Source organism: Diabrotica virgifera, chromosome 5 (genome assembly GCF_917563875.1).
Source record: "Diabrotica virgifera virgifera chromosome 5, PGI_DIABVI_V3a".
In the NCBI taxonomy this organism is placed as follows: domain Eukaryota; kingdom Metazoa; phylum Arthropoda; class Insecta; order Coleoptera; family Chrysomelidae; genus Diabrotica; species Diabrotica virgifera.
Genome location: NC_065447.1, coordinates 52,854,944 through 52,881,756, shown reverse-complemented (window position 1 = coordinate 52,881,756; position 26,813 = coordinate 52,854,944). Strand labels below are relative to the sequence as shown.

The 26,813-nt window shown below is 30.9% G+C and overlaps 1 protein-coding gene across 1 annotated transcript; it reads left to right on the top strand.

Moving 5' to 3' along the window:
* Window positions 1-2,861: 2,861 nt before the first annotated feature.
* On the top strand, window positions 2,862-14,168 carry LOC126885738 (uncharacterized). Its single transcript, XM_050652514.1, has 2 exons — window positions 2,862-3,073; window positions 13,474-14,168. Exons 1-2 carry the CDS (start codon window positions 2,971-2,973, stop codon window positions 14,097-14,099), a joined length of 729 nt encoding a protein of 242 aa, XP_050508471.1. The 5' UTR covers window positions 2,862-2,970; the 3' UTR covers window positions 14,100-14,168.
* Window positions 14,169-26,813: the final 12,645 nt, after the last annotated feature.

The following is a 26,813-nucleotide window of genomic DNA, read 5'->3' as shown; positions in this document are numbered from 1 at the left end:
CTGCAATTCTCCGGGTCCGATTTATCTCCTTTTCTGTTTTTTCAAGTGTTAAATTATTGATTTAAATGAGCTTCGAGCAGTCTTGATATAAGAAATCGTTTATTTAAAACACCAAAAAAGTAATAATAGGATAAATAAGCCTTCTTCTTTACGTGCCATCTCCGCGACGGAGATTAGCAATCATTGTGGCTATTCTGATCTTAGATGCTGCTACTATGAATAGTTCGATTGATATGCATGCATCCGTACCATTCCGTCAAGTTACGCAACCATGAGATTCTTCTCCTTCGTACACTTCTCTTGCCCTGGATTTTCCCTTGTATAATTAATTGAAGTATATGTTGTATCTCTCATTACGCATAACATGCCCCAGGTATTGCAGCTTTCGTATGTTGATGGTTTCCAATATTTCCATTCTTTTATTGACTCTTCTCACGACTTCGTTGTTTATTACATGCTCGGTCCATGATATATTCAGGATTCTTCTATACACCCATATTTCAAATGCTTCCAACTTTTTAGCAGTCGACACGTTAAGTATCCATGCTTCTCTCCCGTAAAGTAAAGTCGAGAAAATATAACACCTTGCCAGCCTAACCCTTAAGTCTAATTTCAGTTCTCTTGTACAAAGTTCCTTTCTCATTTTATTGAAGTTTGTTCGTGCTTTCTCTATTCGAACTTTGTTTTCTTTGGAATAATCGTTTGTGTGATTAATTATTGTGCTAAGATTGTTGTAGCTTTCAACTTGTTCTAAAGTTTTACCGTTAATTGTCAGACTTTCATCATTATTTTGGGTTTTTGATATCCTCATAAATTTAGTTTTCTCGATGTTTATTGATAATCTTTATTGATAATTCTTCTCTATACTCAACTATCTTGTTCATTAGCTCTTGGAGGTCTTGGAGGTTGTCCGCTAATATGATAGTATCGTCCGCAAATCGCAAAAATAAGTACCTACCTAACTGAAAAGAAAGTAATAAGTAACTCAAAAAAATAACATTGTTCGAAAAATTTAACAAAAGAAAACATAAAATTTGAATTGCCCACAGTTTGCCTATTGTTTAGGTTTAGTATCAGTTATTGCTTTTCCTACATCTGCAGAGGATTTCGGTATGCCTATAATAGGCATACTTGCTATATAAGTTGCTGAATCTGTTTTTGCGGTATATGTTTCCATTCTTCATTTATCGCTATTTTCAGCTTTTAAATCGTTTCTGGCAATGGTTACCTCTTTTAAATCTTTTTCCCTAAAATTTCGCATACATGTTCTAAAGGATTAATTTCAGGACTACAAGCGGGCCAATCCAAAACGGGAATTCCTACAGTACTTAGGATGACAATTTAGTCCATGACGATTCGCGCAATATGTGGACCCGCATTATTCCGCATAAATAAGAAATTATCCCCAACGAAAGAGACGTAGGGGAGAACATTGTCCTCCAGATACTGTAGTATATATCGGTTATTGCTTCCCCTACATCTGCGGAGCATTTCAATATGCCTAGGCATACTTGCAATAAGTTGCTGAATCTGTCCTTGCGGTATATGTTCCCATTCTCCATTAAACGCTATTTTCAGCTCTTGAATCGTTTCTGGCAATGATTGCCTCTTTATAATCTTTTTCCCTAAAATTTCGCATAAATGTTCTAATGGATTCATTTCAGGACTACAAGCGGGCCAATCCAAAACGGGAATTCCTACAGTACTTAAGATGACAATTTAGTCCATGACGATTCGCGCAATATGTGGACGCGCATTATCCCGCATAAATAAGAAATTATCCCCAAGGAGAGGGACGTGGGGGAGAACATTGTTCTCCAGATACTGTCGTAGGTATATATCGGTTATTGCTTCCCCTACATCTGCGGAGCATTTCAATATGCTTAGGCATACTTACAATAAGTTGCTGAATCTGTCCTTGTGCCCCTTGTGGTAAACGGCATCAATTTAAATAAAATATTTAACAATATTCTGAAATCAACACAACAAATTTTATTTTCCTCAACAGCTTGAGAAACTTTTGTTGGCCAGAATTAAAAGAAGAAATTATGACATAGTTTTTTTATGGTCTTTGACTTAATTTTAGAATAATAAAACACCTTGCAATTTATTTTTTATTTAATAATAAAAAGGTAGAAGCCAGTACAAAACACTGCAAGATTGTTTACATTAATTTATAACAAAAACAAAAGTAACAATATTATAAACAACAAAACCGAAAAAAAACAATAAAACCGTTTGAAAAATTAAGTGTTACGGTTCAGTTTCAAAAATTATATTATTTAGGTAATATCAAATAGGGTTCAGTTTCGATTCCGGTACACTAAAAAATACCTATTGGTTTCGGTTCGGTTTTCTGTTTTTAGCGGTACGGTCCGGGACCCTGGCTATGGTAATAAAGAAGTATGTGTAAAAATTAAGCAAGTTTTGAAAAAAATTAATGAACATTGAATAGCCAAAATGAATTTTATTTTGAATTTACTCGGCAACACTGCAAAAAATAACTAAAGTTGCCTAGATTTGGCGAAACACGGCCATTGTGAAATAAAATAAAACTAGATAATTTTTATTAAAAACTAATTTTTATAGAAATGTAAAAACTGAAATTAAAATCAAAAACATAATAGAATAAAAACATATTCTTGGGTTTTTATTTAGGAATTAAAATTCTTGTTTGTTAGGTTTCGATCACAGAACTAAAAATTGTCTTGTGTTCTGTGGTTAGGCTGTATGTCGAAATGTGTCGAATAGGATTTTTCAACGATTCTCATTTTTTTCGAGCTTCTGTCATATGTTGTATAATCTGTGTATAATATTAATATACGACATATGACAGACGCTCGAAACAAATGAGAATCGTTGAAAAGCCCTATTTCATCACATTAATCAGAATAAACTGAAGGAAAGTTAAGTTCTTCTGATACAAAACGAAAGAAAAGGAAGATAAATAATGATCAAGATCAGATCAAAATGGATTTAAGATCAGTTGAAGTGTTTGATAATGTTCAAAATCGGCATTTTTCTGTTCTGCTACCAGCTGATGATCTCCAAGTACTAAAGTTACAAAGTGATGGTAGGTCATTTGTAAACATAAACAATACTAATTTGACATTTACACTAATAAAATGTAGCATTACATTTTTGCAATACAATACTCCAAAAAATAAGCATAACTAATAAAAACGGGAATACAGGAAAACCAACACAGGTATATTTTATGTAAGAATCATAAAAATTTCATTTTATCTAACAATACAGTGCTGAAAACTTTTGTCTTCAATACTTCCACAAAATTTGTTATAAATGAATGTCACTACCTAGTACCTACAGCTGTTTCAGCAGAGTGCCTTTCTTAAGTAATGTAATTTTACTATGTCTGCAAGTCTCTAACTGTTAACTGAATAGGTTAAAAACTGGGGAGATGTTGGCCATTCAGAATTGTATTTATTAATTTCTATACATTCTAATAAAGATAGCTTAAGGCCTTTATTTTGGATATGAAGGATTTGATACTGTTCATTAAAGGAATGATTATAATGTAGAAGTTGAAATGCGTACATAGAATCTGTTTTTCTATTATTGAAAGCCCTTTTGTGTTCTGCTATGCATTTGTCAAAGGTTCTGCCAGTTTGACCTATGTAAGTTTTTGGACAGTCACCACATGCCAGTTGGTATACACCACTCTGTAATTGCTTTTTCTTTTGGCTCTTATTGTTCTTAATGTATTTGCATAAGTTGTTGTTTGTTCTGAAAGTTGGTATTATAGGGGTTTTCATCTATTCTCCTTTGTTTCGAGCTTCTGTCATATGTTGTGTATTAGTTGCGTTCGCAGAGACTGTCAGTGACTAGTCAGTGATAAATTGTCAGAAAATCGAATATATGCACTTTAAAATAATATAAATAATATCATTAATAAATAAATATACAAGGTATATTTACTTTTAATTAATATTAATAACTAATTATGTTAGGTAAGGTTAGGAGTTGTCAGCGACAAGTTGTCCAAGTGTCTGCGAACGGACTTAATCTGTGTATAGTATTAATATATGACAGAAGCTTGAAACAAATGAGAATCGTTGAAAAGCCCTATTCCTTTCTTTTTTATGTGGTTGGTTGTTTTGACATCTTGCCTATATAAAATATGTGATACAGCAGAAGGGTATTTAATTTTTCTGTGGTGATGGGAAGACTAATTTCAGGGCTTTTGTACAGTTCATCTAATATACTTACCGTTGCACGTCATTATCTACGTCAGAGATCTAAGTTGACATAGTTGCCAAAGTACAAAAAAATCCTGAATCCATTTTAAATCAAATAGATTAATAGATCACATAATTTTTTTTGTTAATGTTTGTTATTTAATGTTCCTAGTTTGTATGATTACAATTTTTAAATTTACTGTAGATTAGGTTAAATGTCATAATGTTTATACCGTATTTTAATTGGGTGATTGCTCGTTGATAAATAAATAAATAATTATTGCAAACGTGGATTATACAACAAAACAAGTTAATATTGAATGTAAATAAATAAAAACTTTAGAAATAGAAAACAAAAATTAAGTTATAATCCTACGTTAAAATAATAAAAACAGTAAATATAATAAAACAAATACCTATAGCATTGTACCGGGTGTCCACTTATATTTTCCCCCATTTTAACTGCCTATAACTTCTAAACGGCTCAAGATAGAAATATACGGTTTTCGCTGAAATGTTTTATTTTAGTAAAAGTTTTGTTTGAATGGATTGAATTTTTTATATCGCTTTCAAATACGAAAAGAAAAATGGCGGATTTTTGAAAAAAACGTTGTTGACTTTTTTTTTAATGGAACACCCAGTATATTTTTTTGTAAATTGAAAGAAAGGTCATTCACCTATCCAGCGATATAAAGATTTTTAAAATCAGTAGTTGTCAAATCACTGAGTAATTAATTTTTAAAATGAGAGGTGCAACGTGGATATCACATAATATTAGATATTATCTAAATAACATAACTAAGCAAATTGATATTATGTTATAGTCTGTTCGCTAAACTCAGACGCAACTTTCTAGATGTTTTAGTCGGTAATTTTGCCAATTTTAGTAAAATTGGCAAAAAATAATTACTAATAGTTAATAATCACTAAATAGTTAGTAATTTTGCCAATTTTTGCAAAATTGGCAAAAAACAAAAAAATTATCGACTAAAATATCTAACCAGTTGCGTCTGAGTTTAGCGAACCGACTATATGAGATTTCCACATTGCATCTCTCATTTGAAAAATTAATTGCTCAGTCATTTGATAACCGATGTTAAAAATTTTTATAGTGTTGGATAGGTAAATGACCGTTTTTTCAAGTTGTTATGTAAATGACCATTTTATATATCGCTTTTAAATAAAAAATGGCGGATTTTTGAAAAAAAAAAAACGTTGTTGACTTTTTTTATCATAACACCCAGTGTATATTTTTTGTAGCTTGAAAAAACGGTCATTTGCCTATCCAGTGATATAAAAATTTTTAAAATCGGTTGTCAAATGACTGAGCAATTAATTTTTCAAATGAGAGATGCAATGTGGAAATCACATAACATAATATCATTTTGCTTAGTTATGTTATTTAGGTACAGTAGACTCCCGTAAGTTCGGCCACCTCGGGACCGGACCCTGGACCGAACTTAAAAGTGGCCGAACTAACCGATGCTTATCTAAAAAATGCCCATTTATTGTTTGTATGGATCTAGCAAAAACAGAACACTTGTACATTAAGTAGAAGACAACACAGAGGAATACTCTGACATATATTTAACATATATGAAAAGATAGACCGTTACAAAAATACTATAAAACAATACTTACAGAACTCTAGGCCTAATAAAATTTAAAAATATTGCACATTGGTGGTTTGGCTTCTTAAACACTTAAAAAGTCAGTAATTTTTTTCTGGATTTTCTTTTCTAATGATTTTTGATGTGCAAAGTATGTGACTAATGTTCAGAGAGCCGGCCGCACTAAGCGGAGACCGAACTAACCGAGGCCGAACTTACGGGAGTCTACTGTATGTGATATCCACGTTGCACCGCTCATTTTAAAAATTAATTACTCAGTGATTTGACAACCGATTTTGAAAAACTTTATATCGCTGGATAGGTGAAGGACCTCTCTTTCATATTACAAAAAAATATACTGGGTGTCTCATTAAAAAAAAGTCAACAACGTTTTTTCCAAAATTCCGCCATTTTTTTTCGTATTTGAAAGTGATATAAAAAATTCAATACATTCAGACAAAACTTTTACTAAAATAAAACATTTCAGCGAAAACCGCATCTTTCTGTCTTAAGCCGTTTAGAAGTTATAGGCAGTTAAAATGGGGGAAAATATAAGTGGACGCCCGGTATAACTAGACCACCTATAGTAAAGAATAAAAACAAATATGAAGTGTCATCACCGCAACTGTCAAATAAATGTTACCAATTTATGCCAAAATGTCACCTTTGTTCGCTCGCAGTTACTTATAGTGTAACTTGAACAAGTGTGCATTATAAAAACGCTTTATATTCCACTTACACAAATTAAATGAAACAAGTTAGGGTATGTGTCTTTAAATGTACATTAATAGAAATATTCCAACATTATTTCTACGCATATATAATAAAATATGTCTTAGTGGCTGTAAGGATCCAGTATACTCGACAAAATGATTCTAAAAAAGAACACACCTACCGCCTAAATATTTCGTATTGGTACCATGTGACGTCACGGGCTCGTTGTACTCATTGTTTACTGCTATGTACTTACTGATGTTTAATTCTGTCTCGAAGTTATTTTTTCACATTGGAATTTCTTTCGATCTATCTAACATGCTATGGTAGGCTGCTATTTTATGTTGTGTAGGATGGGATGATGAATTGCTTATTGGGACCGTGCAAGTTCGGCAAAGCGACCCCTATTTCTACGCTCTGTACTTTTATTCACACTTTTAATTATATTGGCCAATTATATTAGTCCTGGTTACTGGATAATTATTGTCAAGGCCATAGTCCAAAAAAATAGTAAGAAGAAAAAATAAGATTCAGGTTATGTTATGAAAACGTGAACAATTGTATGTAGTAAATAAAATTAGTTATTAAAATGCAGTACTGCAAGCAAAATACAATTAATTAAATTTACCTTTATATAATAATTGCATATCATATCAGTATTGTAGAGCAATATATAATTTATCTGCTTCAAGGACAGAAGGTATGAAATATACGTCAATTTGACAATTTCAATTGACAATATGAATTATTTAAGATAGTTGCAATATTTCTCCGCGACTCGCGCACGGTCGTTTCTCGTTTCCCTTCCAAGTACTTGCACACCGCGAATAATAGTATGGCAGTCTATGAAGTATGGAGAACTCATGTTGGTTTTGCAGTCTGGTAATTTTTAAATCTAGAAAATTTATAGACTGACTCTGTTTCTATTGTAAATTCAATATTACTATGGAGTGAATTAACGTATGATAAAAATTGGTCAATGAAATTGCCTGTTAGTTCCTACAAAGCATACTAGCAATACTAGTATCTCATCCACGTATCTCCACCAATATAAGAACTGTTTAAATATGGGGTGTTTGAAATCGTTGTTTCTAGATGCTATATAAAAATATCGTTCGCATGAGGATTCTATGTTCAAAACAGCATAAATGTTCTTTATCACTTTTTGTCATCATCCACGTTTCCGACGTGTAAGTGAATTTGGTATAATATATCAATATTTTCATTCTTTTTGTGACTATATTTGATTTTAAAAGTTTCTTTAATGCTCTTTTTGCTAGATATATACGTCTATTAATTTCTGCAGTTATTGTGGTGGGTTTGGTTTATTTGTGAGCCTAGATATATGAACTCTCTTACCCCATTGCAAGTATAAGTTCCAACCATTAGATCTTCAAGTTTTGCTACTTACATACTGTTTGTCACCTTTATATACTTTGTTTTACTTTACAGCCTTCTTTGTACTGACTTAATTTTCGCATTAGTCTAATGTCATGGGGCCATTTATTAAAGAATTTCATGCAAGAGTGTTTGGCACCTTTTTCTGTCACAGTTAATCTGTGAATTGGGTCATCATCAGCCCATAGTCGTCCATTGCTACACATAGGCCTCCTCGAAAACTTCCATTGAGATCTATCTTGCCCTGCTGTAATCCAGTTGGTACAAATCCTCTTTATGTCATCAGTGTTCTAGCGACATGTCCTGCCCACTTCCATTTAATTTTGGCTATGTCAGTGGCGGCCAGTCAGGGTCGGCAGTGCCGACCCACACATTATGGACACATTGTAGATTTTCTAAATATTTAATTTAATCCAGAGTTGATGATATTTGTTTCTGTAAAATAAAAAAAATCTGTGAGATAATACAGACTAAATTTAATTCATTGTTTTTAAAAGAATTCGATCAATCCGATACGTTACGTGATCCCTACGCGTAAGAAACTTTCAAATTAATAATCCCAGCCGTGCATCCGATTGCGATTGTATGAATTCTTTTTTATAAGATCAGTGGACCGATTCTATAAGATCAACGCGAAACAATTACGTTCGTTATCCGACGGTTTGCTATTCTGTAAGCTCATTCGGGAAGAATCGGAGAAGCAGATCACGAAGCCGATTACAAAGCGAAAGCGATAACTTTTGACTTGCGTTTCGTTTCGCTTTCGATAGTGATTGGTCGATCATTTTCACGTGGTAAACAAGCGCAGGCGCTAAGCAGGTTGTTCCTTGTTGTGTTGATTTCACAAGAATTCTCGAATTCTGTGTTCTTTGTTTTGTTGATAATGAATTATGAATTAGTGATGCTCTTACACCACCTTCCCAATCTTCCGTAAGTTCCTGTAGCTCATCAAAAAGGAATCAAACTAGTTCTTTGCTTAAGCGAAAAATATCAATAAACCTTATATCTGTTAAACCAAATGGGTCACTTCTATCTCGAAGGAACCTGCTTTCCTCTGGCGTTAACCGCAGATCGCAGATGGTTTCTTCGCTCGAGTTCTCCTTCTCCATATAGAACAAATTGCACCGGCAACATTTTTATTAAAATATAATAAAAATTTAATCAAACTTGTGATTATAAGGTTATATAGGTACGTCATGTAACTCTCTAGTTACTCTTCTTCTTTCTTTACTTCTTCTTTTTTTACTTCCTGCACATATATTTGCAATGTTGCCGTAATTATTTATTCATAGATCGTTTAAACTCGTATATTATCGTATGCCGCTATGATAACGAAGCGAAAGCGAAAACTAACCTTATAGAATATGAACATAAATCAACTTCGCTATCGTTTAGCTTAGCTTTCGCGGTAATAACGAAAATTATAGAATTCGCCTACAGCTTCGCTTCGACGGCAAGCCGTCCCTAGATCTACGATTTGAAGCGCTGCGCTGTGGAATATTAGACAACCAATTATACATTTCACCACAATTTCTCCCGTATTTGAATGGCAGGGTCCGGCACATAAACAATCTGCCGATCGGTGATAGGTAGACACAGCAGCAGGCAAGCCACGTACCCTGCTAAAGTGCGCTCGGGATGAAATTAATTATGAAATAAAGTAGCTTTTGGAATTTTAAATCTCGGTTAGTTTTCACTGTAGCAGATTTTCGTAAGCAGCTTTTGGAAGTTTTTAATTTTATTTTATTAAAAAAGGCGACAATTTTGCAAGTGATGATATTATCTCGATTCGTGAAACGATCGGTTTGAAAACTTTACTAAATGATTATTCTTTTAATATTTTTTTTACATATTTTTAAGAAAGTGTTTACCCAAACTGATGTGATATTCAATGTTGTTGAAAATCAGTCAACTGACATTATTTATTCCAAAAATAGAATAACAAAGCTGGTAAAAAATCTCAGAGATAGTAATTTTCAATATAATATACGCAGTGACGTTTTGGATTCGCTTGATATTTCCGAACACCCCCAAAAAATACAAAAGTATGACACAGATCTCGAAAAACAAGTATATTTTGAAATTTTTGATACTATTATTATTTGTGCAAATAGATACTCCTTTTTTTCAAATTTTGAAGATTTGCACATTTTTGAAGCTTTGCAAAAATTTAAAAGTTACGCCAAAGAATTTTCAAAATATCTATTAGACAAGTTTATTAAAACTATGCATCATTCTTTAATCAAATAGACAACTAAAGAAATGAATTAAAAGTTTTATATGCTGATCCAAATATTTTCGGAAGATGGGATAAGTTACAAAATATGTATAATTTTATATACTGCAATTCATTGCAACAAACTGTTCCCGAAATTAATAAATTATTATCATGAATTCTCTCATTGCTACCAACTTTTGCTTTAAGGTGATACAGTAGCGATCAACAGGTAGCAACAAATGCGGTCCAAGATTCCGAAAGTTCTACGAACTTTCAAAAGTGAGGCAACAGTGCGTCGGTGATTAGACACTGACAGTGACGTTTATACTATCAAAAACAATAATTTTTATACAGATAGGGGCGAAATGTTGCCAAGTCAGTGACGTTCGATTTCTTGTTAAAAAAAAATCGATTTTTGGTAGTTTTAATGTGACACAAAGTCTAGGCACGGGATAAAAAAGTTTATTTGAAGAAAGTGTATTTTTTTGTCTTTCTTAATGGCGGTACAGGCTCCTTTTTGCAATATTTTATTTAGTTATAGAGTAATTTCCACATACTAACATATTTCTAAAATTGGGCTCTGTATCGTCATTCTTTATTATATTACGAATAAGTGTGCCAAATATCTCCACAAAATATTCAAAATTATTTTCTTTAAAAATTCGTATAAAAATACCAGTTTTTTAAACCCTATTGTAGTTTTAGCCTACAGTCAATATTAACAAAGTTATTCAAATTGTTTATAAGCCAAAAATCACTCTATTTTAGTAAAATGTTTTCTGAGTGATAAAAATGACTTTTCAATGATTTTTTTAAATTCTTTGAAAATATGACTATTCTTCTTTCACGTTGTTTTCACAGAATTGCTATATCATGATCATTTTCTGAACAATAACATTGCGAAAAAAAGCTCTTTGCGGTAAACAAATTGAATAAAATTTAAACTAATTGACGAATCGTCTTAAAATTTTTTGTGCATGGTGTGGACTGTTTGACTCAACTTTTCATGCAATATTAAAGTCTTAAATTCATTTTCGCAAAAGTTATAGCAAATTTTTTATTTTCGAAATTTTAGTTTTATTTTGTAATATCCGAAGCAACAAATGATCTGACCAAAATTCAAAAAGGGCTATTTTAAACCTTGGCTTCTCTACTAAAAGAAAAATATTATAAATAAGATATTTAATTACCCTATTTTTACCTGTAGCGATCTAAACGAAAAAACTTCAATTTTTGACCCTAATTTGTTAATAATTAAATTTCTCGTCCAAACTGTGACGGGCATTTTTGTATTTATAATGTATTAGATATATAGTACCCAAAAAACCCATTTGCAACCTGGCTGCTCAAGTGTCCCGAACATGGTATATTTTTGCCTTATTTCCCTGGTGTAAGCTTTTGCCGAAGACCTGCTTGCATGGAACTTTTAATACTGTACAAAAGATTGGAAACTGACTCCATTCGAGTCATGTTTTCAGTTACAAGTCATCAGCGTAGATGGCACCTTTGTAGCTAGCCATCTGAGGTGGAAAGTTTGAAGACACATTCGTTGAACCGTTTCCTTATGAATTTGTACCTAACACGAATACTGCTGAGCTAGGGATAGCGAAACATGTCTATTTTATTGGTACCGATTCATATACAGAGAGTTTAACATAAGTACACGCGTGGCGTACTTTATACGCTACAAGAGATTACACTTAAAAACATCGGTTTTGTTTTTTTTTTTTTTGGAAAAATACACTTAGTTGTTTTTATAAACCTTAGTCGGCATCAGCGAATGCTTGCGAGTTCCTTCTCAGTAAGTCAATTGGGATTTATAACTGGAATGTGATCACTCGAAAAATAAAAATACTAATAAAAAAAATTTTGAAATGTGATTTTTTACGCGAGAAAAAGTATTATTTATAAAGAAAAATATATTTTGTGCCATAATGACTAAAAAAATAATTGTAAGATGTACTTACATTACTACAATCGTGGCATGTTTTGTATACAACCGGAAACAACAAATAAGAAACTGGTAATTACAATTTTTATACGCCGATTATAACGAAACTAACACCAATTGTAAAGCACATTCCAGTGATAGGTTAGATTTTAGATAGATTCTTCTTCTTTTAGTGCCTATTCCTTTCGAATATTGGCAATCATTCTGGCTATAATTATTTTATTAACTGATGCTTTAAATAGATTACCTAGTTGTTGTTGTGGAGAACCATTTCCTCAGGTTCTTTAACCATGATATTCTTCTCCCAATTCCTCGCTTTCCGAATACTTTACCTTGAAGGATTATCTTCAGTAATCTGTATTTAGTGCCGTTTCTCATTATGTGTCCGAGATATTCTAACTCTCTCCTTTTAATGGTATACATCACCTCTCTTTCTTTTCCCACTCTTCGTAATACGCTCTCGTTGGTTATCTTGTCCGTCCATGATATCCTTAGGATTCGCCAGTATAGCCACATTTCGAAGGCTTCAAGTTTTTTCTCCATTGCTTCAGTGAGTGTCCAGGATTCAACTCCGTAATACAATATTGAGAAGATGTAACATCGTAGGAGCCTTATTTTTATCTCCAGATTAAGGTTGTGGCTTTTAAAGAGTTTGGCCATGTTATCAAATGCACTCCTAACCTTCTCTATTCTACATTTTATTTCTTGTGAGTGATCCAATTGTTCGTTTACTATTGTTCCAAGATAGTTATACTGTTTTACTCGGTCCACTGGTGTATTATTGATAAGTAGTTGGGTATCTCTAATTTTATTTTTGCTGATAAGGTAAAAAAATAAATTTTTAAACATATTTGCAGTCGAATTCTTATATCTGGTGTACAAAATACGCCAGCGCGTGTAGTTAAAGGTTAACGAATTGGACTCTTACGCCATTTATCATTTAATTTACATATAAGTTAATCATTCTGCTAAAGATTACTAATAGATTACCTAGTTGTTGTTGTGAAGAACCATTTCCTCAGGTTCTTTAACCATGATATTCTTCTCCCAATTCCTCGCTTTCCGAATACTTTACCTTGAAGGATTACCTTCAGTAATCTTTTCTCATTATGTGTCCGAGATATTCTAACTCTCTCCTTTTAATGGTATACATCACCTCTCTTTCTTTTCCCACTCTTCGTAATACGCTCTCATTGGTTATCTTGTCCGTCCATGATATCCTTAAGATTCGCCAGTATAGCCACATTTCGAAGGCTTCAAGTTTTTTCTCCATTGCTTCAGTAAGTGTCCAGGATTTAATAGTTTGATTAAAAATTTAATCAAATATTTCTAGACATTTTCTTGTCTCAAATAGATGAATAATTTGTTTGTTCTTTTTTGCAGATCCTGAAGAAATTGAAGATGATGAGGCAGTCCCTATCCAAGTAGATCATCCAACAGATTTAGGAGAAAACCAAAGGACTTGGAGCCAAAATGAAACATTGGCTCTCATTAATATTTTCTCTTTGCACAAAGACAAATTTAAACACTTTAAAATGAAAAAAGACCGCTGGAAACTGATATCCAAAGAACTTGCTAAAATTGGAATAGATAAGTTACCGATAAAATGTGAAATCAAATGGAGAAATCTCCTAAGATCATATCGGTCTTACAAAGCCACGGATAGAGCCCAAGGAAAATTTGAATTTTATAACGAAATCGATGATATAGTGTCAAACGATCCACAGTTTAGGAATATGTTCGACAATTTCCAAACGCCGGAAAAAGGTTTATCAAAACAGTTAGAATCTAGGCACGCGTTACAGCATGACATAAACGCCTCGGAACTATCATCAAAAAAGAGAAAATGTGCAACTTGTAAAAGTGAGAAACAGAAGCGACATGAAGATCGAATGGCATTATTAAAAAAGAAACTGGAAATTGAAGAGCGGAAAGTAACGGCTTTTGAGGATTATGTACGATTTTTAAAAAGTAATGGTTCAAATGTAGTAGCAATCTCAAATGTTTAAGTGTAATTATGTTGTCATTTATTTATAAAGAGTAATGTAGATTTATAAAAATCTGAAATTTTTAACTAATAGGTAATATTTTCTTTGATTTATACTTTTTATAAGTACTAGTTTGTAATGCTGAGTATTTACTAGAGCAGTGGTCATTTGAGGCCTTAAGTGCGCCTCTGGCACAAAGATCCACAGAAAGCGCAATATTATCATTAAAAAAAAACTTGGTAGCAAAAAAGATTCGCGTCCCTCTTTCGGAAATTAAATCAGTTAGAAAGGCGTTCACTATCCAGAACTAACAGATGATCAGTTGATACAAAACTTTTGTTTGTTGGTAGACGTTAGATCTCATCTAAATCAGCTTAATCGTAAACTACAAGGGAAAGGAAATTTAAGTTTTTCGATGTTAGAAGAAGTAATAACATTATAAAACAAATTATCTATTTTTGCTCAGAATTTTGAGAGGGAAACATTGTGTTACTTTCTTTGAGGGTTCTTTGGTGCTTAATATGTGACAAAAATTTAAAAGCGATTCATTCAATTGTTTAAATTTTATTCAAATTGTTTATCCCAGAGAGCTTTTTTTTGCAATAACCTAAGTCAGAAAAAAATAATGTTAGAATAATTCTACAGGTGTCAAATGAAAGAGCATGAGCTAAACTTTCAAATTGGTTTAAAAAAAGTGAATAAAAAATGCATTTATTAGTAATAAATTATTATGCAAAAGTATGTTCAATTTTTCCTTATAACTTTTTATTTTTTTATATAATAAATTATACAGGGTGTCCAGAAACTCTACCGACAAACGAAGACAGGAGATTCCTAAGATAAATTTAAGACATTTTAACCCTATTCTTTTAGTCCGAAAATGCTTCCTAAGGGAGCTAGAGCTCTTTGAACATGGCGTCTTGTAATTAGTTTTTCTTAAATAACTCCAGAACGCGTTTATTTAGAAAAATGAAAATTGGTACGCATATTTATCTTCCAGAGGTAAATCGATCACATTTATTGTGAACTTTTAGTACCGGTCATAGGCGTCCCTTTTGGGTAGGGCAACGGTTATTTTATCGCATAACTTTTATGTCCTTAACTTTTAAGCATTTTTGATACTGGATTATTAAATTATGAGGTGTAATAGTACTAAAAGGTACTCTTGCTTTAAGTCGGTAAAACACACCGTTTTCTAGAAAAATTGATTTGAAAATTTTTCGTTATTGAATATCCAAAAAAAATTTTCAAAAAAAAAACCATTTAGAAAAGCGGAAACTGGTACGTTTATTTATATTCCAGAGATAAATCGATTTCATTAATGGCGAATTTCTAGTACCGGTCATAGGCGTCCGTTTTGGGTAGGTCAAGGGTTATTTTGTCGCATAACTTTGTTGTCTTTAATTTTTAAGAATTTTTGACTTTAGATTATTAAATTATGAGGTATTCTAGTACTAAAAGTTACTCTTGATATAAATTGGTAAAATGCACTGTTTTTTTTTTAATTTTTTTTCAAATTCAAAAAACGAAAAATTTTCAAATCGATTTTTCTAGAAAACGGTGTGTCCTACCAACTTAAATCAAGAGTACCTTTTAGTACTAGAATATCTCACAATATAATAATCCAGTATCAAAAATGCTTAAAAGATAAAGACAAAAAAGTTATGCGATAAAATAACCGTTGCCCTACCCAAAACGGGCGCCTATGACTGGTGATAGAAGTACACAATAAATGTAATCGATTTATCTCTGGAAGATAAATATGCGTACCAATTTTCATTTTTCTAAATAGTAGCGTTCTGGAGGTATTTAAGAAAAACTAATTACAAGACGCCATCTCCAAAGAGCTCTAGCTCCCTTCGGAAGCATTTTCGTACTGGATGAATTGGATTAAAATGACTTAAAATTACATGAGGAATCTCCTATCTTCGTTTGTCGGTAGAGTTTCTGGACACCCTGTATATTTTTTTCAATTTTTCATCAATATCATGAATAACATTACTTGGTAGTTATGCACCTAAAAACGGTATAAACTAGATTTTTTTGAAAGAAGTTATTCAAAGTGTTTAAAGGATTCAAAAAAGAAAAATTGACGATACTTTTCTATAATTATTTATTACTAATAAATGCATTTTTGATTCATTTTTTTTTTTAACCAATTTGAAAGTTTAGTTCAAGCTCTTTTATTTGACACCTTTAGAATGGTTCTAACATGATTTTTTTTCTGACTAATGTTATTGCAAAAAAAAGCTCTCTGGGGTAAACAATTTGAATAAAATTTAAACAATTCAATAAATCGCTTTGAAATTTTTGTCACATATTAAGCACCAAGAAACCCTCATTTGACAAAAATTTCAAAGCTCAATACTTATCTTTACAATAGTTACTGCGAAATTAATTTTTTTTTGAAATTTCGACCTTTTTTCGGAATTATATTAACAACAAATGAGTGTATTAAACTTTTTAATACGCCATTTTAAAGCTTTTTCCATTCTCTCGAAGATGTCTATACTAAGAAAACCATAAATCTTACTGTTTTCTATTAATTTGCAAAAAAAAGGGAAAAAGGCCGTTTTTTGGCACTAAATTGTTTATAAATAAAAATGGCCGCCAGATCCTACGCAGGAAATAGTTACAATTTGTGCTTATAAGTATACTCTGGGCTAATTAGCAAAATTCATGGAAAAGTTATTTACCAGCAATTTTATTGCTGGAATCGAATTATAAGATCCTGTATATTAATAATATAGGTATGCAAAGTCCGCAGATAGTGTGCTACTTTTTTTATAAACAAAATGGCGCCGACAAATCGTATTTTTTTCAATTATTTCTCTATAACTCCGAAGATTTTAACTTTACAACAAAAACACCTAAATAAAAATTCACCGCAATTAAATTCTGCATAGAAATATGTTTTTCACGATTTGCTCCGACGAAAATTTTCCTCGGAAAATGCGGGTTTCCTAACAAAAACTCTAATTTTCAAATAAAGTTTTAGGTAAGTAATTATTAATCAATAATTAAATAACTTAGTGACATCAAAGCTTTCTTGGTATAGATTGTAATTCCAGAAGCCGATGAAAATTAAACGAATATTTTAGCAACAATTCAATTGTTAATTAACAATTTACGATCGCAATAATAACCAAAATAATCATGATACATTGATCAAACTTATAAAGATTATAAAGATGAGATGCTTATTTAATATTTTATCGACAAAATATAAATTTTTGTTTTTTTTTGCATAATCTTTAAATTTTGAAAAAAAATAGTTATAATACGCTGATCTAATTAGTAAAGTACAAAGAAAGGTTATTTACCAGCAATTTTATTGCTGGAATCGAATTATAAGATCCTATATATTATTAATATAGGTATGCAAAGTCCGCAGGTAGTGTGCTACTTTTTTTTATAAACAAAATGGCGCCGACAAATCGTATTTTTTTCAATTATTGCTCTATAACTCCGAAGATTTTAACTTTACACCAAAAACACTCAAATAAAAATTCACCCCAATTTAATTCTACATAGAAGCATGTTTTTTCCGATTTGCTCCGACGAAAATTTTCCTCGGAAAATGTGGGTTTTCCCAACAAAATCTCGAATTTTCAAATAAATTTTTTGGGCCAATAATTATTTATCAATAATTATATAGCTTGGTGAAATAAAAGCTTTCTTGGCATAGATTATAAATTCAGAACCCGGTGAAAATGAAACGAATATTTTAGCAACAATTCAATTGTTAATTAACAATTTACAGTCGCAATAACAACCAAAATAATCATGAAACATTGATCAAACTTAGAAAGATTATAAAGGTGTGATGCCTATTTAATATTTTGTCGACAAAATATAAATTTTTCATTTTTTTGCATAATCTTTAAATGTTTAAAAAAAATTGTTATAAAAAAATTAACATTTTTCAGAAATTGTTTATTATATTCTAATTTTATAAAATACTTAAAATGCGTATTTCATAGGTCTTGAAAATGAATGCTTTAAAAATTTTTCCAACCATTTGCAAAAAAAGTTATGAAACAGCAAAGTAAATATACGATTTCTCCATTGTTTATAATTTGTTTTAATTGTTTCAAAGCTTAAAAGTGAGTCTATGGTACAATCTAATTACTCACAAAGAATGTCAAAAATTAGTGCAATGGTTATATTTTAATCAAAGATTAAAAATACTTTTTTTGTAATTTTTAGCGCAAAAGTAGGCCTGATACAGAGTCGGAGCTGAAATGTTCACTCGAAGCGACTGACACGCAGCATACATTATTTATAAAAGTGTACGTCTCGCGCGGCCGGTCGTCGCTCCGAGTGAAAATTTTAGCTACAGTGCTGTATTATTCTACTTTCGCGCGTGTAAATTACAAAAAAATATATTTATAATCTTTAATTAAAACATAACCATTAAACTGATAATCGATATTTTTTTGTAAATAATTAGCTTCTACTTTAAACTCACTTCTACGCTTTGAAAGAATTAAAAAAAATTATAATCACCGTAGTAATCGTATGTTTACTTTGCTGTTTCATAACTTTTTTGCAAATGGTTGCAAAAAAGTTTTAAAGCATTCATTTTTAAGATATTTGAAATGCGCATTTTAGCTATTTTTTAAAATTACATAATAAAAACTTTCTGAGAAACGTTAATTTGTTTATAACTATAACATTTAAAGATTATGCAAAAAAATAAAAAATTTATAATTTGTCGACAAAGTGTTTAATATGCATCTCATCTTTATAAGATTTCAAAGTTTGATCAGTGTTATCATAATTATTTTGGTTATTATTGCGACCGTAAATTATTAATTAACAATTGAATTGTTGCTAAAATATTCGTTTAATTTTCATCAGCATCTGGAACTATAATGAAGAACTATAATCTGGAACTATTTGAAGAAAAAGGAAATTCTAAGTGCTAGAAGACAATTAAGAGAAACAAAAATATTTGTGAATGAAGATCTAACGAAACATAGGTATTCATTATTGAAGAAGGCAAGGAGTAAGTTCGGGAAGACTGAGGCATGGAGTTACGATAGTAGAGTATTTATAAAGAAGAATGATGAAATTAAAGTGATTACTTGCGAATCGGATCTTGACAATTAACGTGTGTGGGCTACTTTATACTCAAAGTTTCTGTAATATGTATATTAGTGACTGATAAGTTTTTGTTGATACCTAGTAATTTAGATATATTAATTTGGAACTTAAATTCGTTGATTTTGGTTTGTAGTGTATAAGAGGATAAAAATATTGATGTTGTTAATGAGTTACTTATAGAAAAACTGGATGTTTTAAATTATTTCAATTATTGTTTTAAGTTATTTGGTTTGTCAAAAATTTATGAAAAGAATTTACTACGGTATACTAGAAATAAAATAGGTGTAAAAAAATATATATTAAATAATAAATATAATATGATTAGGATTTGATATCAGGGGACAACTCAATTCATGACAGGGATTCAAATAAACTTTCAGAATTGTAGGGGACTGAACACGAAAACTGCGGAATTCTATAAAAATTGCTTGGAAGGTAATTATGATGTAGTAGTAGCTGTAGAAACATGGCTTCGGGAGGATATGGTTGATGGAGAACTAATTGATATAAATGTATTTAACTTATTGAGATCTGACAGAAACCAGGAGATTTCTGGCAAAACTAAGGGAGGAGGAGTATTAATGGTAATAAAAAAGGAGCATAAGATTTTCAAAGTAACACAACATTGTTCATCTTTTGAAATTTTGGTTGCGGATTTAAAAATTAATAACAAATTAAGTATAAAATTAATTGGAGTGTATATTCCACCAGATTGTAAATTACATGACTATGCGAATTGCTTCGAATTGTTACAAACACATATTACTGATATTAATAACACGTTTATTTTTGGCGACTTCAATATTGCAGAAATTAAAGGAACCGAAAATCTAGATTTTACTAATGGAAGTGCTAAGTTTAAAAGTATGATTGAGTTTTTAAATTTTAATTCATTTTTGCTTTATAACAGTGTAAAAAACTGGCAGGGCAAAACTTTAGATCAAGTAGTAGCATCTGCAGATAATATAAATAGTTGTAAGGTATGGCAAGAGCAGTTACCGTTAGTAAAGGAAGATAGATTACATCCATCTCTGGAAATTCAACTTTCATTTACAGTATCAAGTTTTAGACAAACAGATAAGTTAGTTGGTAATAGATTTAATTTTAAAAAAGCAAATTTTGATTTGATGTGTGATTTGATGAGAAATATGACGTGGGAAGCTGTAACAGAGGAAATAGAGGTATGATAAAGCTCTAGATATCTTTTACTCAAAAACATAGTTACCAAGCCTCCTGGCCAGTCTTGGTTCTCAAGACTGTCGGGAAGCAAGCGGTTTTTCTCTGTTTTGTGCAGGTTAAGGTTCAACCATGTTTTAACTCCCCAGTACAAATATAAAATAAAATTGAGTGATTCTCCTAATTGTTCATGTGGAGAAGAAGGTACAGCGGAGCACATGATCCTAGGCTGTTCTAGAATAATAAACGAGGTTAAATTATTAAATGAAGAAATGGCCAAAATACCCAAAATCACCAGACCATATAACCTAACTCAACTATTAAGAGCAGAAGATTTCAATGTTTATCAAATTTTGTACAAACATATTTTATGTATTAGATTAAGTTTATAACCTATGTTTTTTTTCCTTTCGTGTTAAGCCCTACGCCTATCCGAGGTCCACCTGTCTCGTCTAAATGCTCTGATCGACCCCTGAGCGTCAAATTGTGTCCTAGTCTAATATCCCAAATTATATTGAAAAAAAGACAATGAAAAATAAAAAAAAATATATCAAAAAAAATATATATATGTGTGTATATGTGTATGTGTGTATATGTGTATATATATGTGTATATATATATATATGTGTATATATGTATATATAAAAAATTAAAAAAAAAATAAATAAATAAAAAAAAAATACATAAAAAATGATAAAAAAAAATCAAAATGAAAAGAAATAATTCCAAATAAAAACAAAAATCGTTGAAAATTAGATATAGGTATATAAAATAGTTCTTTGTAAAATTGGAGCAGGATTGTGATTGGATACATACCTGAACAAATCAGTAGAAAGCAGGAAGCACTCCTTTGGAGCTTCCGCATAAATAATACAAATAATCCCAAAAAGGTAAGATGGCGAATGGACATTGACTCCGAAGCCAATAATGCTCAAACACACACACACACACACATCTTTTACTCAAAAGTACTTAATATATTTGAAGGATCTGTACCACAATATAATATTTACAAGAATTATTCTAATTTTCCGAAATGGTTTACGCCTGATATCAAAAAGTTGCTCAAACAAAAAAATAATTTTAGAAAGTTAAGACATGTTTCAATTTATTTTAACAATCAATTTATAGAGACCAGAAAAAAACTGAAATCGTTAATTAACATAGAGCACAGGAAATATATACGGCAAATTGAGGAAAATATAGAAAATGAGTTTAACAATTTCTGGAATTTCATTAATAATAAGAATTCTAAGTCTAATCAAACAGAAATATTTTATTTTGGGGGTAAAGAAATAAATCAGAGTGATACTGCTAATGAGTTTGCGAAATATTTTGAATCTGTTTATTCTACCGACATTTCTAGCTATAACACTAATTTTACAAATATTATTAGTAATAACAATGTTTTGAATTTACCATCAATAACAAGCGTAGATTATGATAATGCAGTCAAAAAGCTGAAACCAAAGAAAGCTGCCGGTATAGATGGCATCCCCCCATATATTTTAAAGGCATGCCAAGAGTGGTTAAAGTTACCATTATTACATATTTTTAATCTAATAATAACTTATTCAAAATTTCCAGAAAAATGGAAACTATCTTCAATTACTCCAATATTTAAGGCGGGTAACAAAAGAGATATTGAAAATTATAGAGGAGTCGCTATTATGTGTGCTCCATCAAAAATTTTCAAACAAATATTGCATGCTCATGTATATAATCACGTCAAAAATAGTATTAATGATCATCAACATGGTTTTATGTCGGGTCGCTCGATAAACACAAGTTTTATTTCATTCACCGAGTCTGCAAACAATGCGTTAGAAAAACAATTGCAATTGGATGTCGTGTATACGGATTTCGAAAAAGCCTTTGATAAAGTAAAACACGATGTTCTTTTAAGAAAGTTATGTAATTTTGGCTTATCTGATAATCTGATAAAGTTATTTAAAAGTTACTTGCAGAATAGGAGTTTTGTTGTAAAACACAATGGAAATACTTCTGGTAAATTTAAGGCTAACTCGGGAGTACCACAAGGGTCTAATCTTGGACCACTTTTGTTCTTAATGTTTATAAATGATTTAGCAAACGTCATCCAGTATTCAGATTACTTATTATTTGCAGATGATTTTAAGTTATTCAAAATAATTCAAACTGTTAGGGATTGCGTAATGATTCAAAGGGATATTGAGAACATTTTATTATGGGGTGACAATAATAAGATCAAATTCAATATAAATAAGTGCTACGTTATGTCTATTACCCGTAAAAGAGAACCAATAGTATTTGATTATTTAATAGGACTGAATGTTTTAAAAAGGACCAGTGAGGTCAAGGATTTGGGTTTGATTTATAATAATCAACTGTCATTTGCTACACATATTGGTAAAGCTGCAAAACGAGCGAACCGTATGCTGGGTTTTATATGTCGACAAACTTGCGATTTTACTAGTATTAAGGGTATAAAAATATTATATAATACTTTAGTTAGACCAATATTAGAATTTGGTTCCATTATTTGGGGACAACAACCTCAAGTACATTTAGAGGCACTAGAAAAAGTTCAGAATAAGTTTCTTCGTTATTTGTATTTCAAAAAACATCATCGATGGCCTGATTATGGAACCATAAGATCAACCATGCTAAGGGAAGAATTTGAAGTTTTGTCTTTGACTAGTAGGCGCAAATTTGTAATGGCAATGATTTTATATAAAATAATTAATAATATTTCAGGTACAATTGATTTACGAATGCGGATACCATTTAATGTTCCTCGAAAAGCAACGAGATATCAGTTGTTGTTTGGAAAAATAAGAACATCTGTTTGCTCTCCTCTATAGGCCATGTTGAAACTAGCGAACAATATAAATTTAGTAAAAAACATTGATTTTACAATGTCACTTGGTTGCTATAGACATATAGTGCAAGAGCACTTTAAACTAGTAGATGGATAATAGATATCATTAGTCTAGCTGTTTTTGTGTTAAAGTCTTCTATATCTGCCTATCAATAGTTGTGCTAATGACTGTATATATTAGTTATATTTGTTATATAAAGTTTATGATTATAACTGTCCATGTAAAAAGGTTTTAGGACCTGTTTGGATTTTTATAAATAAATAAATAATCTAAACCAAGGAGGCTTTTAAGTCACCAAATTATTTAAATATTAGTAGATAATTACTTATCTAAAACTTTATTTGAAAATTAAAGATTTTGTTGGGAAAACCCGCATTTTCCGAGGAAAATTTTCATCGGAGCAAATCGGGAAAAACACGTCTCTATGCAGAATTTAATCACGGTGAATTTTTATTTGGGTGTTTTTGTTGTAAAATTAAAATCTTCGGAGTTATAGAGCAATAATTGAAAAAAACACGATTTTCGGGCGCCATTTTGTTTATAAAAAAAAAGTAGCACACTATCTGAGGACTTTGCATACCTATATTATTAATATATAGGATCTTATAATTCGATTCCAGCAATAAAATTGCTGGTAAATAACTTTTCCCAAAAATGGCCTATTCTCCGATAATCAGCCCAGACTAGTATTACCTGTCGAAAAAACGCTTCAGTACCCTGACTGTTGAAGTGTCACGAATAGGGTATATTTTGTCTTATTACCCTGGCCTACTGCTGAAGCATCGCCAAGAAAATAATTCCTCTATTGATAAACGCCATTTTAAAGCCATAATAAAATTTTAAATGTGAGGGAAGCATTTCTCAACAAGTTTCAGGGATTTTAAAACAGCAGAGCAACTTTAGCATTTGTCAAAAATCCTCTTAATGGTACGATAACTGAGTTGAAGTTTTCTCGTTTTGAAATTTACATTGGTAGCGTTGAAATACAATTGCTGGATTTAAAAAACAATGAAATATAGCGCTCTTAATTCGAACGTCTTTGTGTTGAATTAGAAATATTGGAGAGAAAAAATGTTATCTTAGTTCACAACACAAGTGGTCTGCTTTGAATGACCTGGAGAAGGAAGACATGATCATTTTTAACGTGTTAGGTTTTAATATTATATAATATACGTAGTAGGAATACTATTTTTGAGTTTTACGATCAGATGAAGAAGCTAGTGTTTGCTGTTCTCCCTCTTCTCGATTCTACATGTACAGGGTGGGCCAAAGAAAACAGACCACCTCGATAATTGGCAGTAGTTATTGGATTTTAAGGAAATGCCGAAACAGGTTAATTTTTAAATCACAATTTTTTGATAGATGTTTCATACTAGTGACGTCATCCATCTTGGCGTGATGACGTTATCGTTTTAAATGAGAATAGGGGTCTTGTGATAGCTCATTTGAAAGGTGATTCAGTTATCTATTCAGTAATATAAATATTAATATTTATACAGGGTGGCCAAAAAATATTTTTTTAATTAAATTAATTGAGGCAAAAAGAAGAATGTATGTAATTTATTTAACTCAAAATACATTCTACTGCTGTCAGAAAATAGAAAAAAAAATGTTTATTTGGCAAATAAACATTGCGTTTCGCTTTAATTAAATTTTCAAACTGCCAAGAGGTACCTAGATGGGAGGCTGTTTGTGATTTAATTTAAGTGAAAAAAATGTTTATTTGTGAAATAAATATTTTTTCTATTTTCTGACAGCAGTACCTACAATGTAATGTGAGTTAAATAAAGTACATTATACATTCTTCTTTGTGCGTCAATTAATTTAATTCAAAAATTATTTTTTTGGTCTCCCTGTATAAATAGTGATATTAATGTTATATTACTGAATGGGGAATTGAATACTAGTATAAAATATATGTCAAAAAATTGTAATTTAAAAATAAAAATCGACCTGTTTCGGCACTTCCTAAAAATCTAATAACTACTGCCAAATATCGATGCGGACTGTTTTCTTTGGCCCACACTGTATATGCGAACAATCTTTTTCGAGCATGAACATATAATCAAGAGTAAACTGAGAAGTCGTCTTACTGATGAGAACTTGTAATCATGCCTAAAATTAAAGACAACATACCAACCTGACTTACTCAAACTTTCCAAGGATATGTGATACCTCATGTTAAAAGTTTTACTACCTTTATTTTCGTTGTTAAAAGTTATTGTTAAAAGTTTATTTTCGTATTACTCAGTAGAGTAACTATGGTGCATCTTTCAGTTCCTAGCCGGCTGCAGACGGGGGATTTGAATTGCAAGGTTTAGAATTCCTTCCCTATCGTCTTTACTGCAGCATCCATATGACTTGCAAATTGTAGAAGTCTTGGAGGCGTATACATGGGGATGTACCAGTAAGTTTTCAATTTAAAAATCTTTTAGTGATTTTTGATATTTTTCAATATTAATTATTTGCTATTAGGATTGAAAACTTGCTTCGTAGTTTTACTACCTTTTCAAAAATACCACATATTCAGTACTTTTGAAAAAATCAAGTAAAACTTTAAAGATATATACCTACTTAAGTATGATATAAAATGATTTGCACTAGCCACTAAAAGATAATAAAAAAATATGAAAAAAAATTTTTAGGAAACGTTTTTTTTTTAGTTCCGAGTGACTAAAATTAAAAATATTAAAAAATCAACTAAAAAGCAAAAAATAAAAAAAATTGAAAAAATCCAACACATTCGTTAAAGAAAAGCATGGCGCGTCTTCATCGATTAAACGGTTTTCGCCCCACGCTTTTCTTTAACGAATGTGTTTGATTTTTTAATTTTTTTTTATTTTTTGCTTTTTAGTTGATTTTTTAATATTTTTAATTTTAGTCACTCGGAACTAAAGAAAAGCGTTTCCTAAAAATTTTTTTTCATATTTTTTTATTTTTTACTTTTTAGTCTTACACTTTTCAAACATTAAAATATATCGTCATGTTTATTAAAATATGTATATAAAACATAATGTACAAACATAAAAAGTAGTCGGAATCGGCCAAAAATTTGAAACTTCATTGTTTATTTGTGAAGCATAACGTAAACAATTAACGTAAAAAGTGAAATTATGCATAGTTCATATCATTAGCTACAATCCGTAAACATTTCAAATTTCTACATTGTAAAAAACAAGAGAATTTAAGCACTTTCCATTAAAATTGTCTTTTTTATTTAAACAATTATTAAACATAAACAATTTTTTTTATTGACTATTCGTGTATTGTTCCCGCGATTGCATATGTCTGCAAATTTTCATTCATTTGCATTGAATAAAAGGCAGGCCTAAAAGACCTCTAAAGATTTGACGCATACTATTGAACTAAAGAAAAGCGTTTAAAACAAGAAGAATGTGTGTAACTTATTAAATTTAAATTAAAATATGTACATTTTACTGCTGTCAGAAACCAGACAAAAATGTTTATATCACAAATAATCATTGCTTTTTGCTTAAATTTAATGTTAAAACTTCCAAGAGGCAGGTGGCTGGCGGAAGCTGGCTTGAAAATTTAATTTAATCGAAAAGCAATGTATATTTCTGAAATA

What these genes read in the sequence shown, in the direction of transcription:
- LOC126885738 (XM_050652514.1), top strand. Translation starts at nt 2,971, where the DNA reads ATGGATTTAAGATCAGTTGAAGTGTTTGATAATGTTCAAAATCGGCAT. An exon ending in ACTAAAGTTACAAAGTGATG is followed by an intron (nt 3,074 to 13,473) that starts GTAGGTCATTTG and finishes TCTTTTTTGCAG; the next exon opens with ATCCTGAAGAAATTGAAGAT.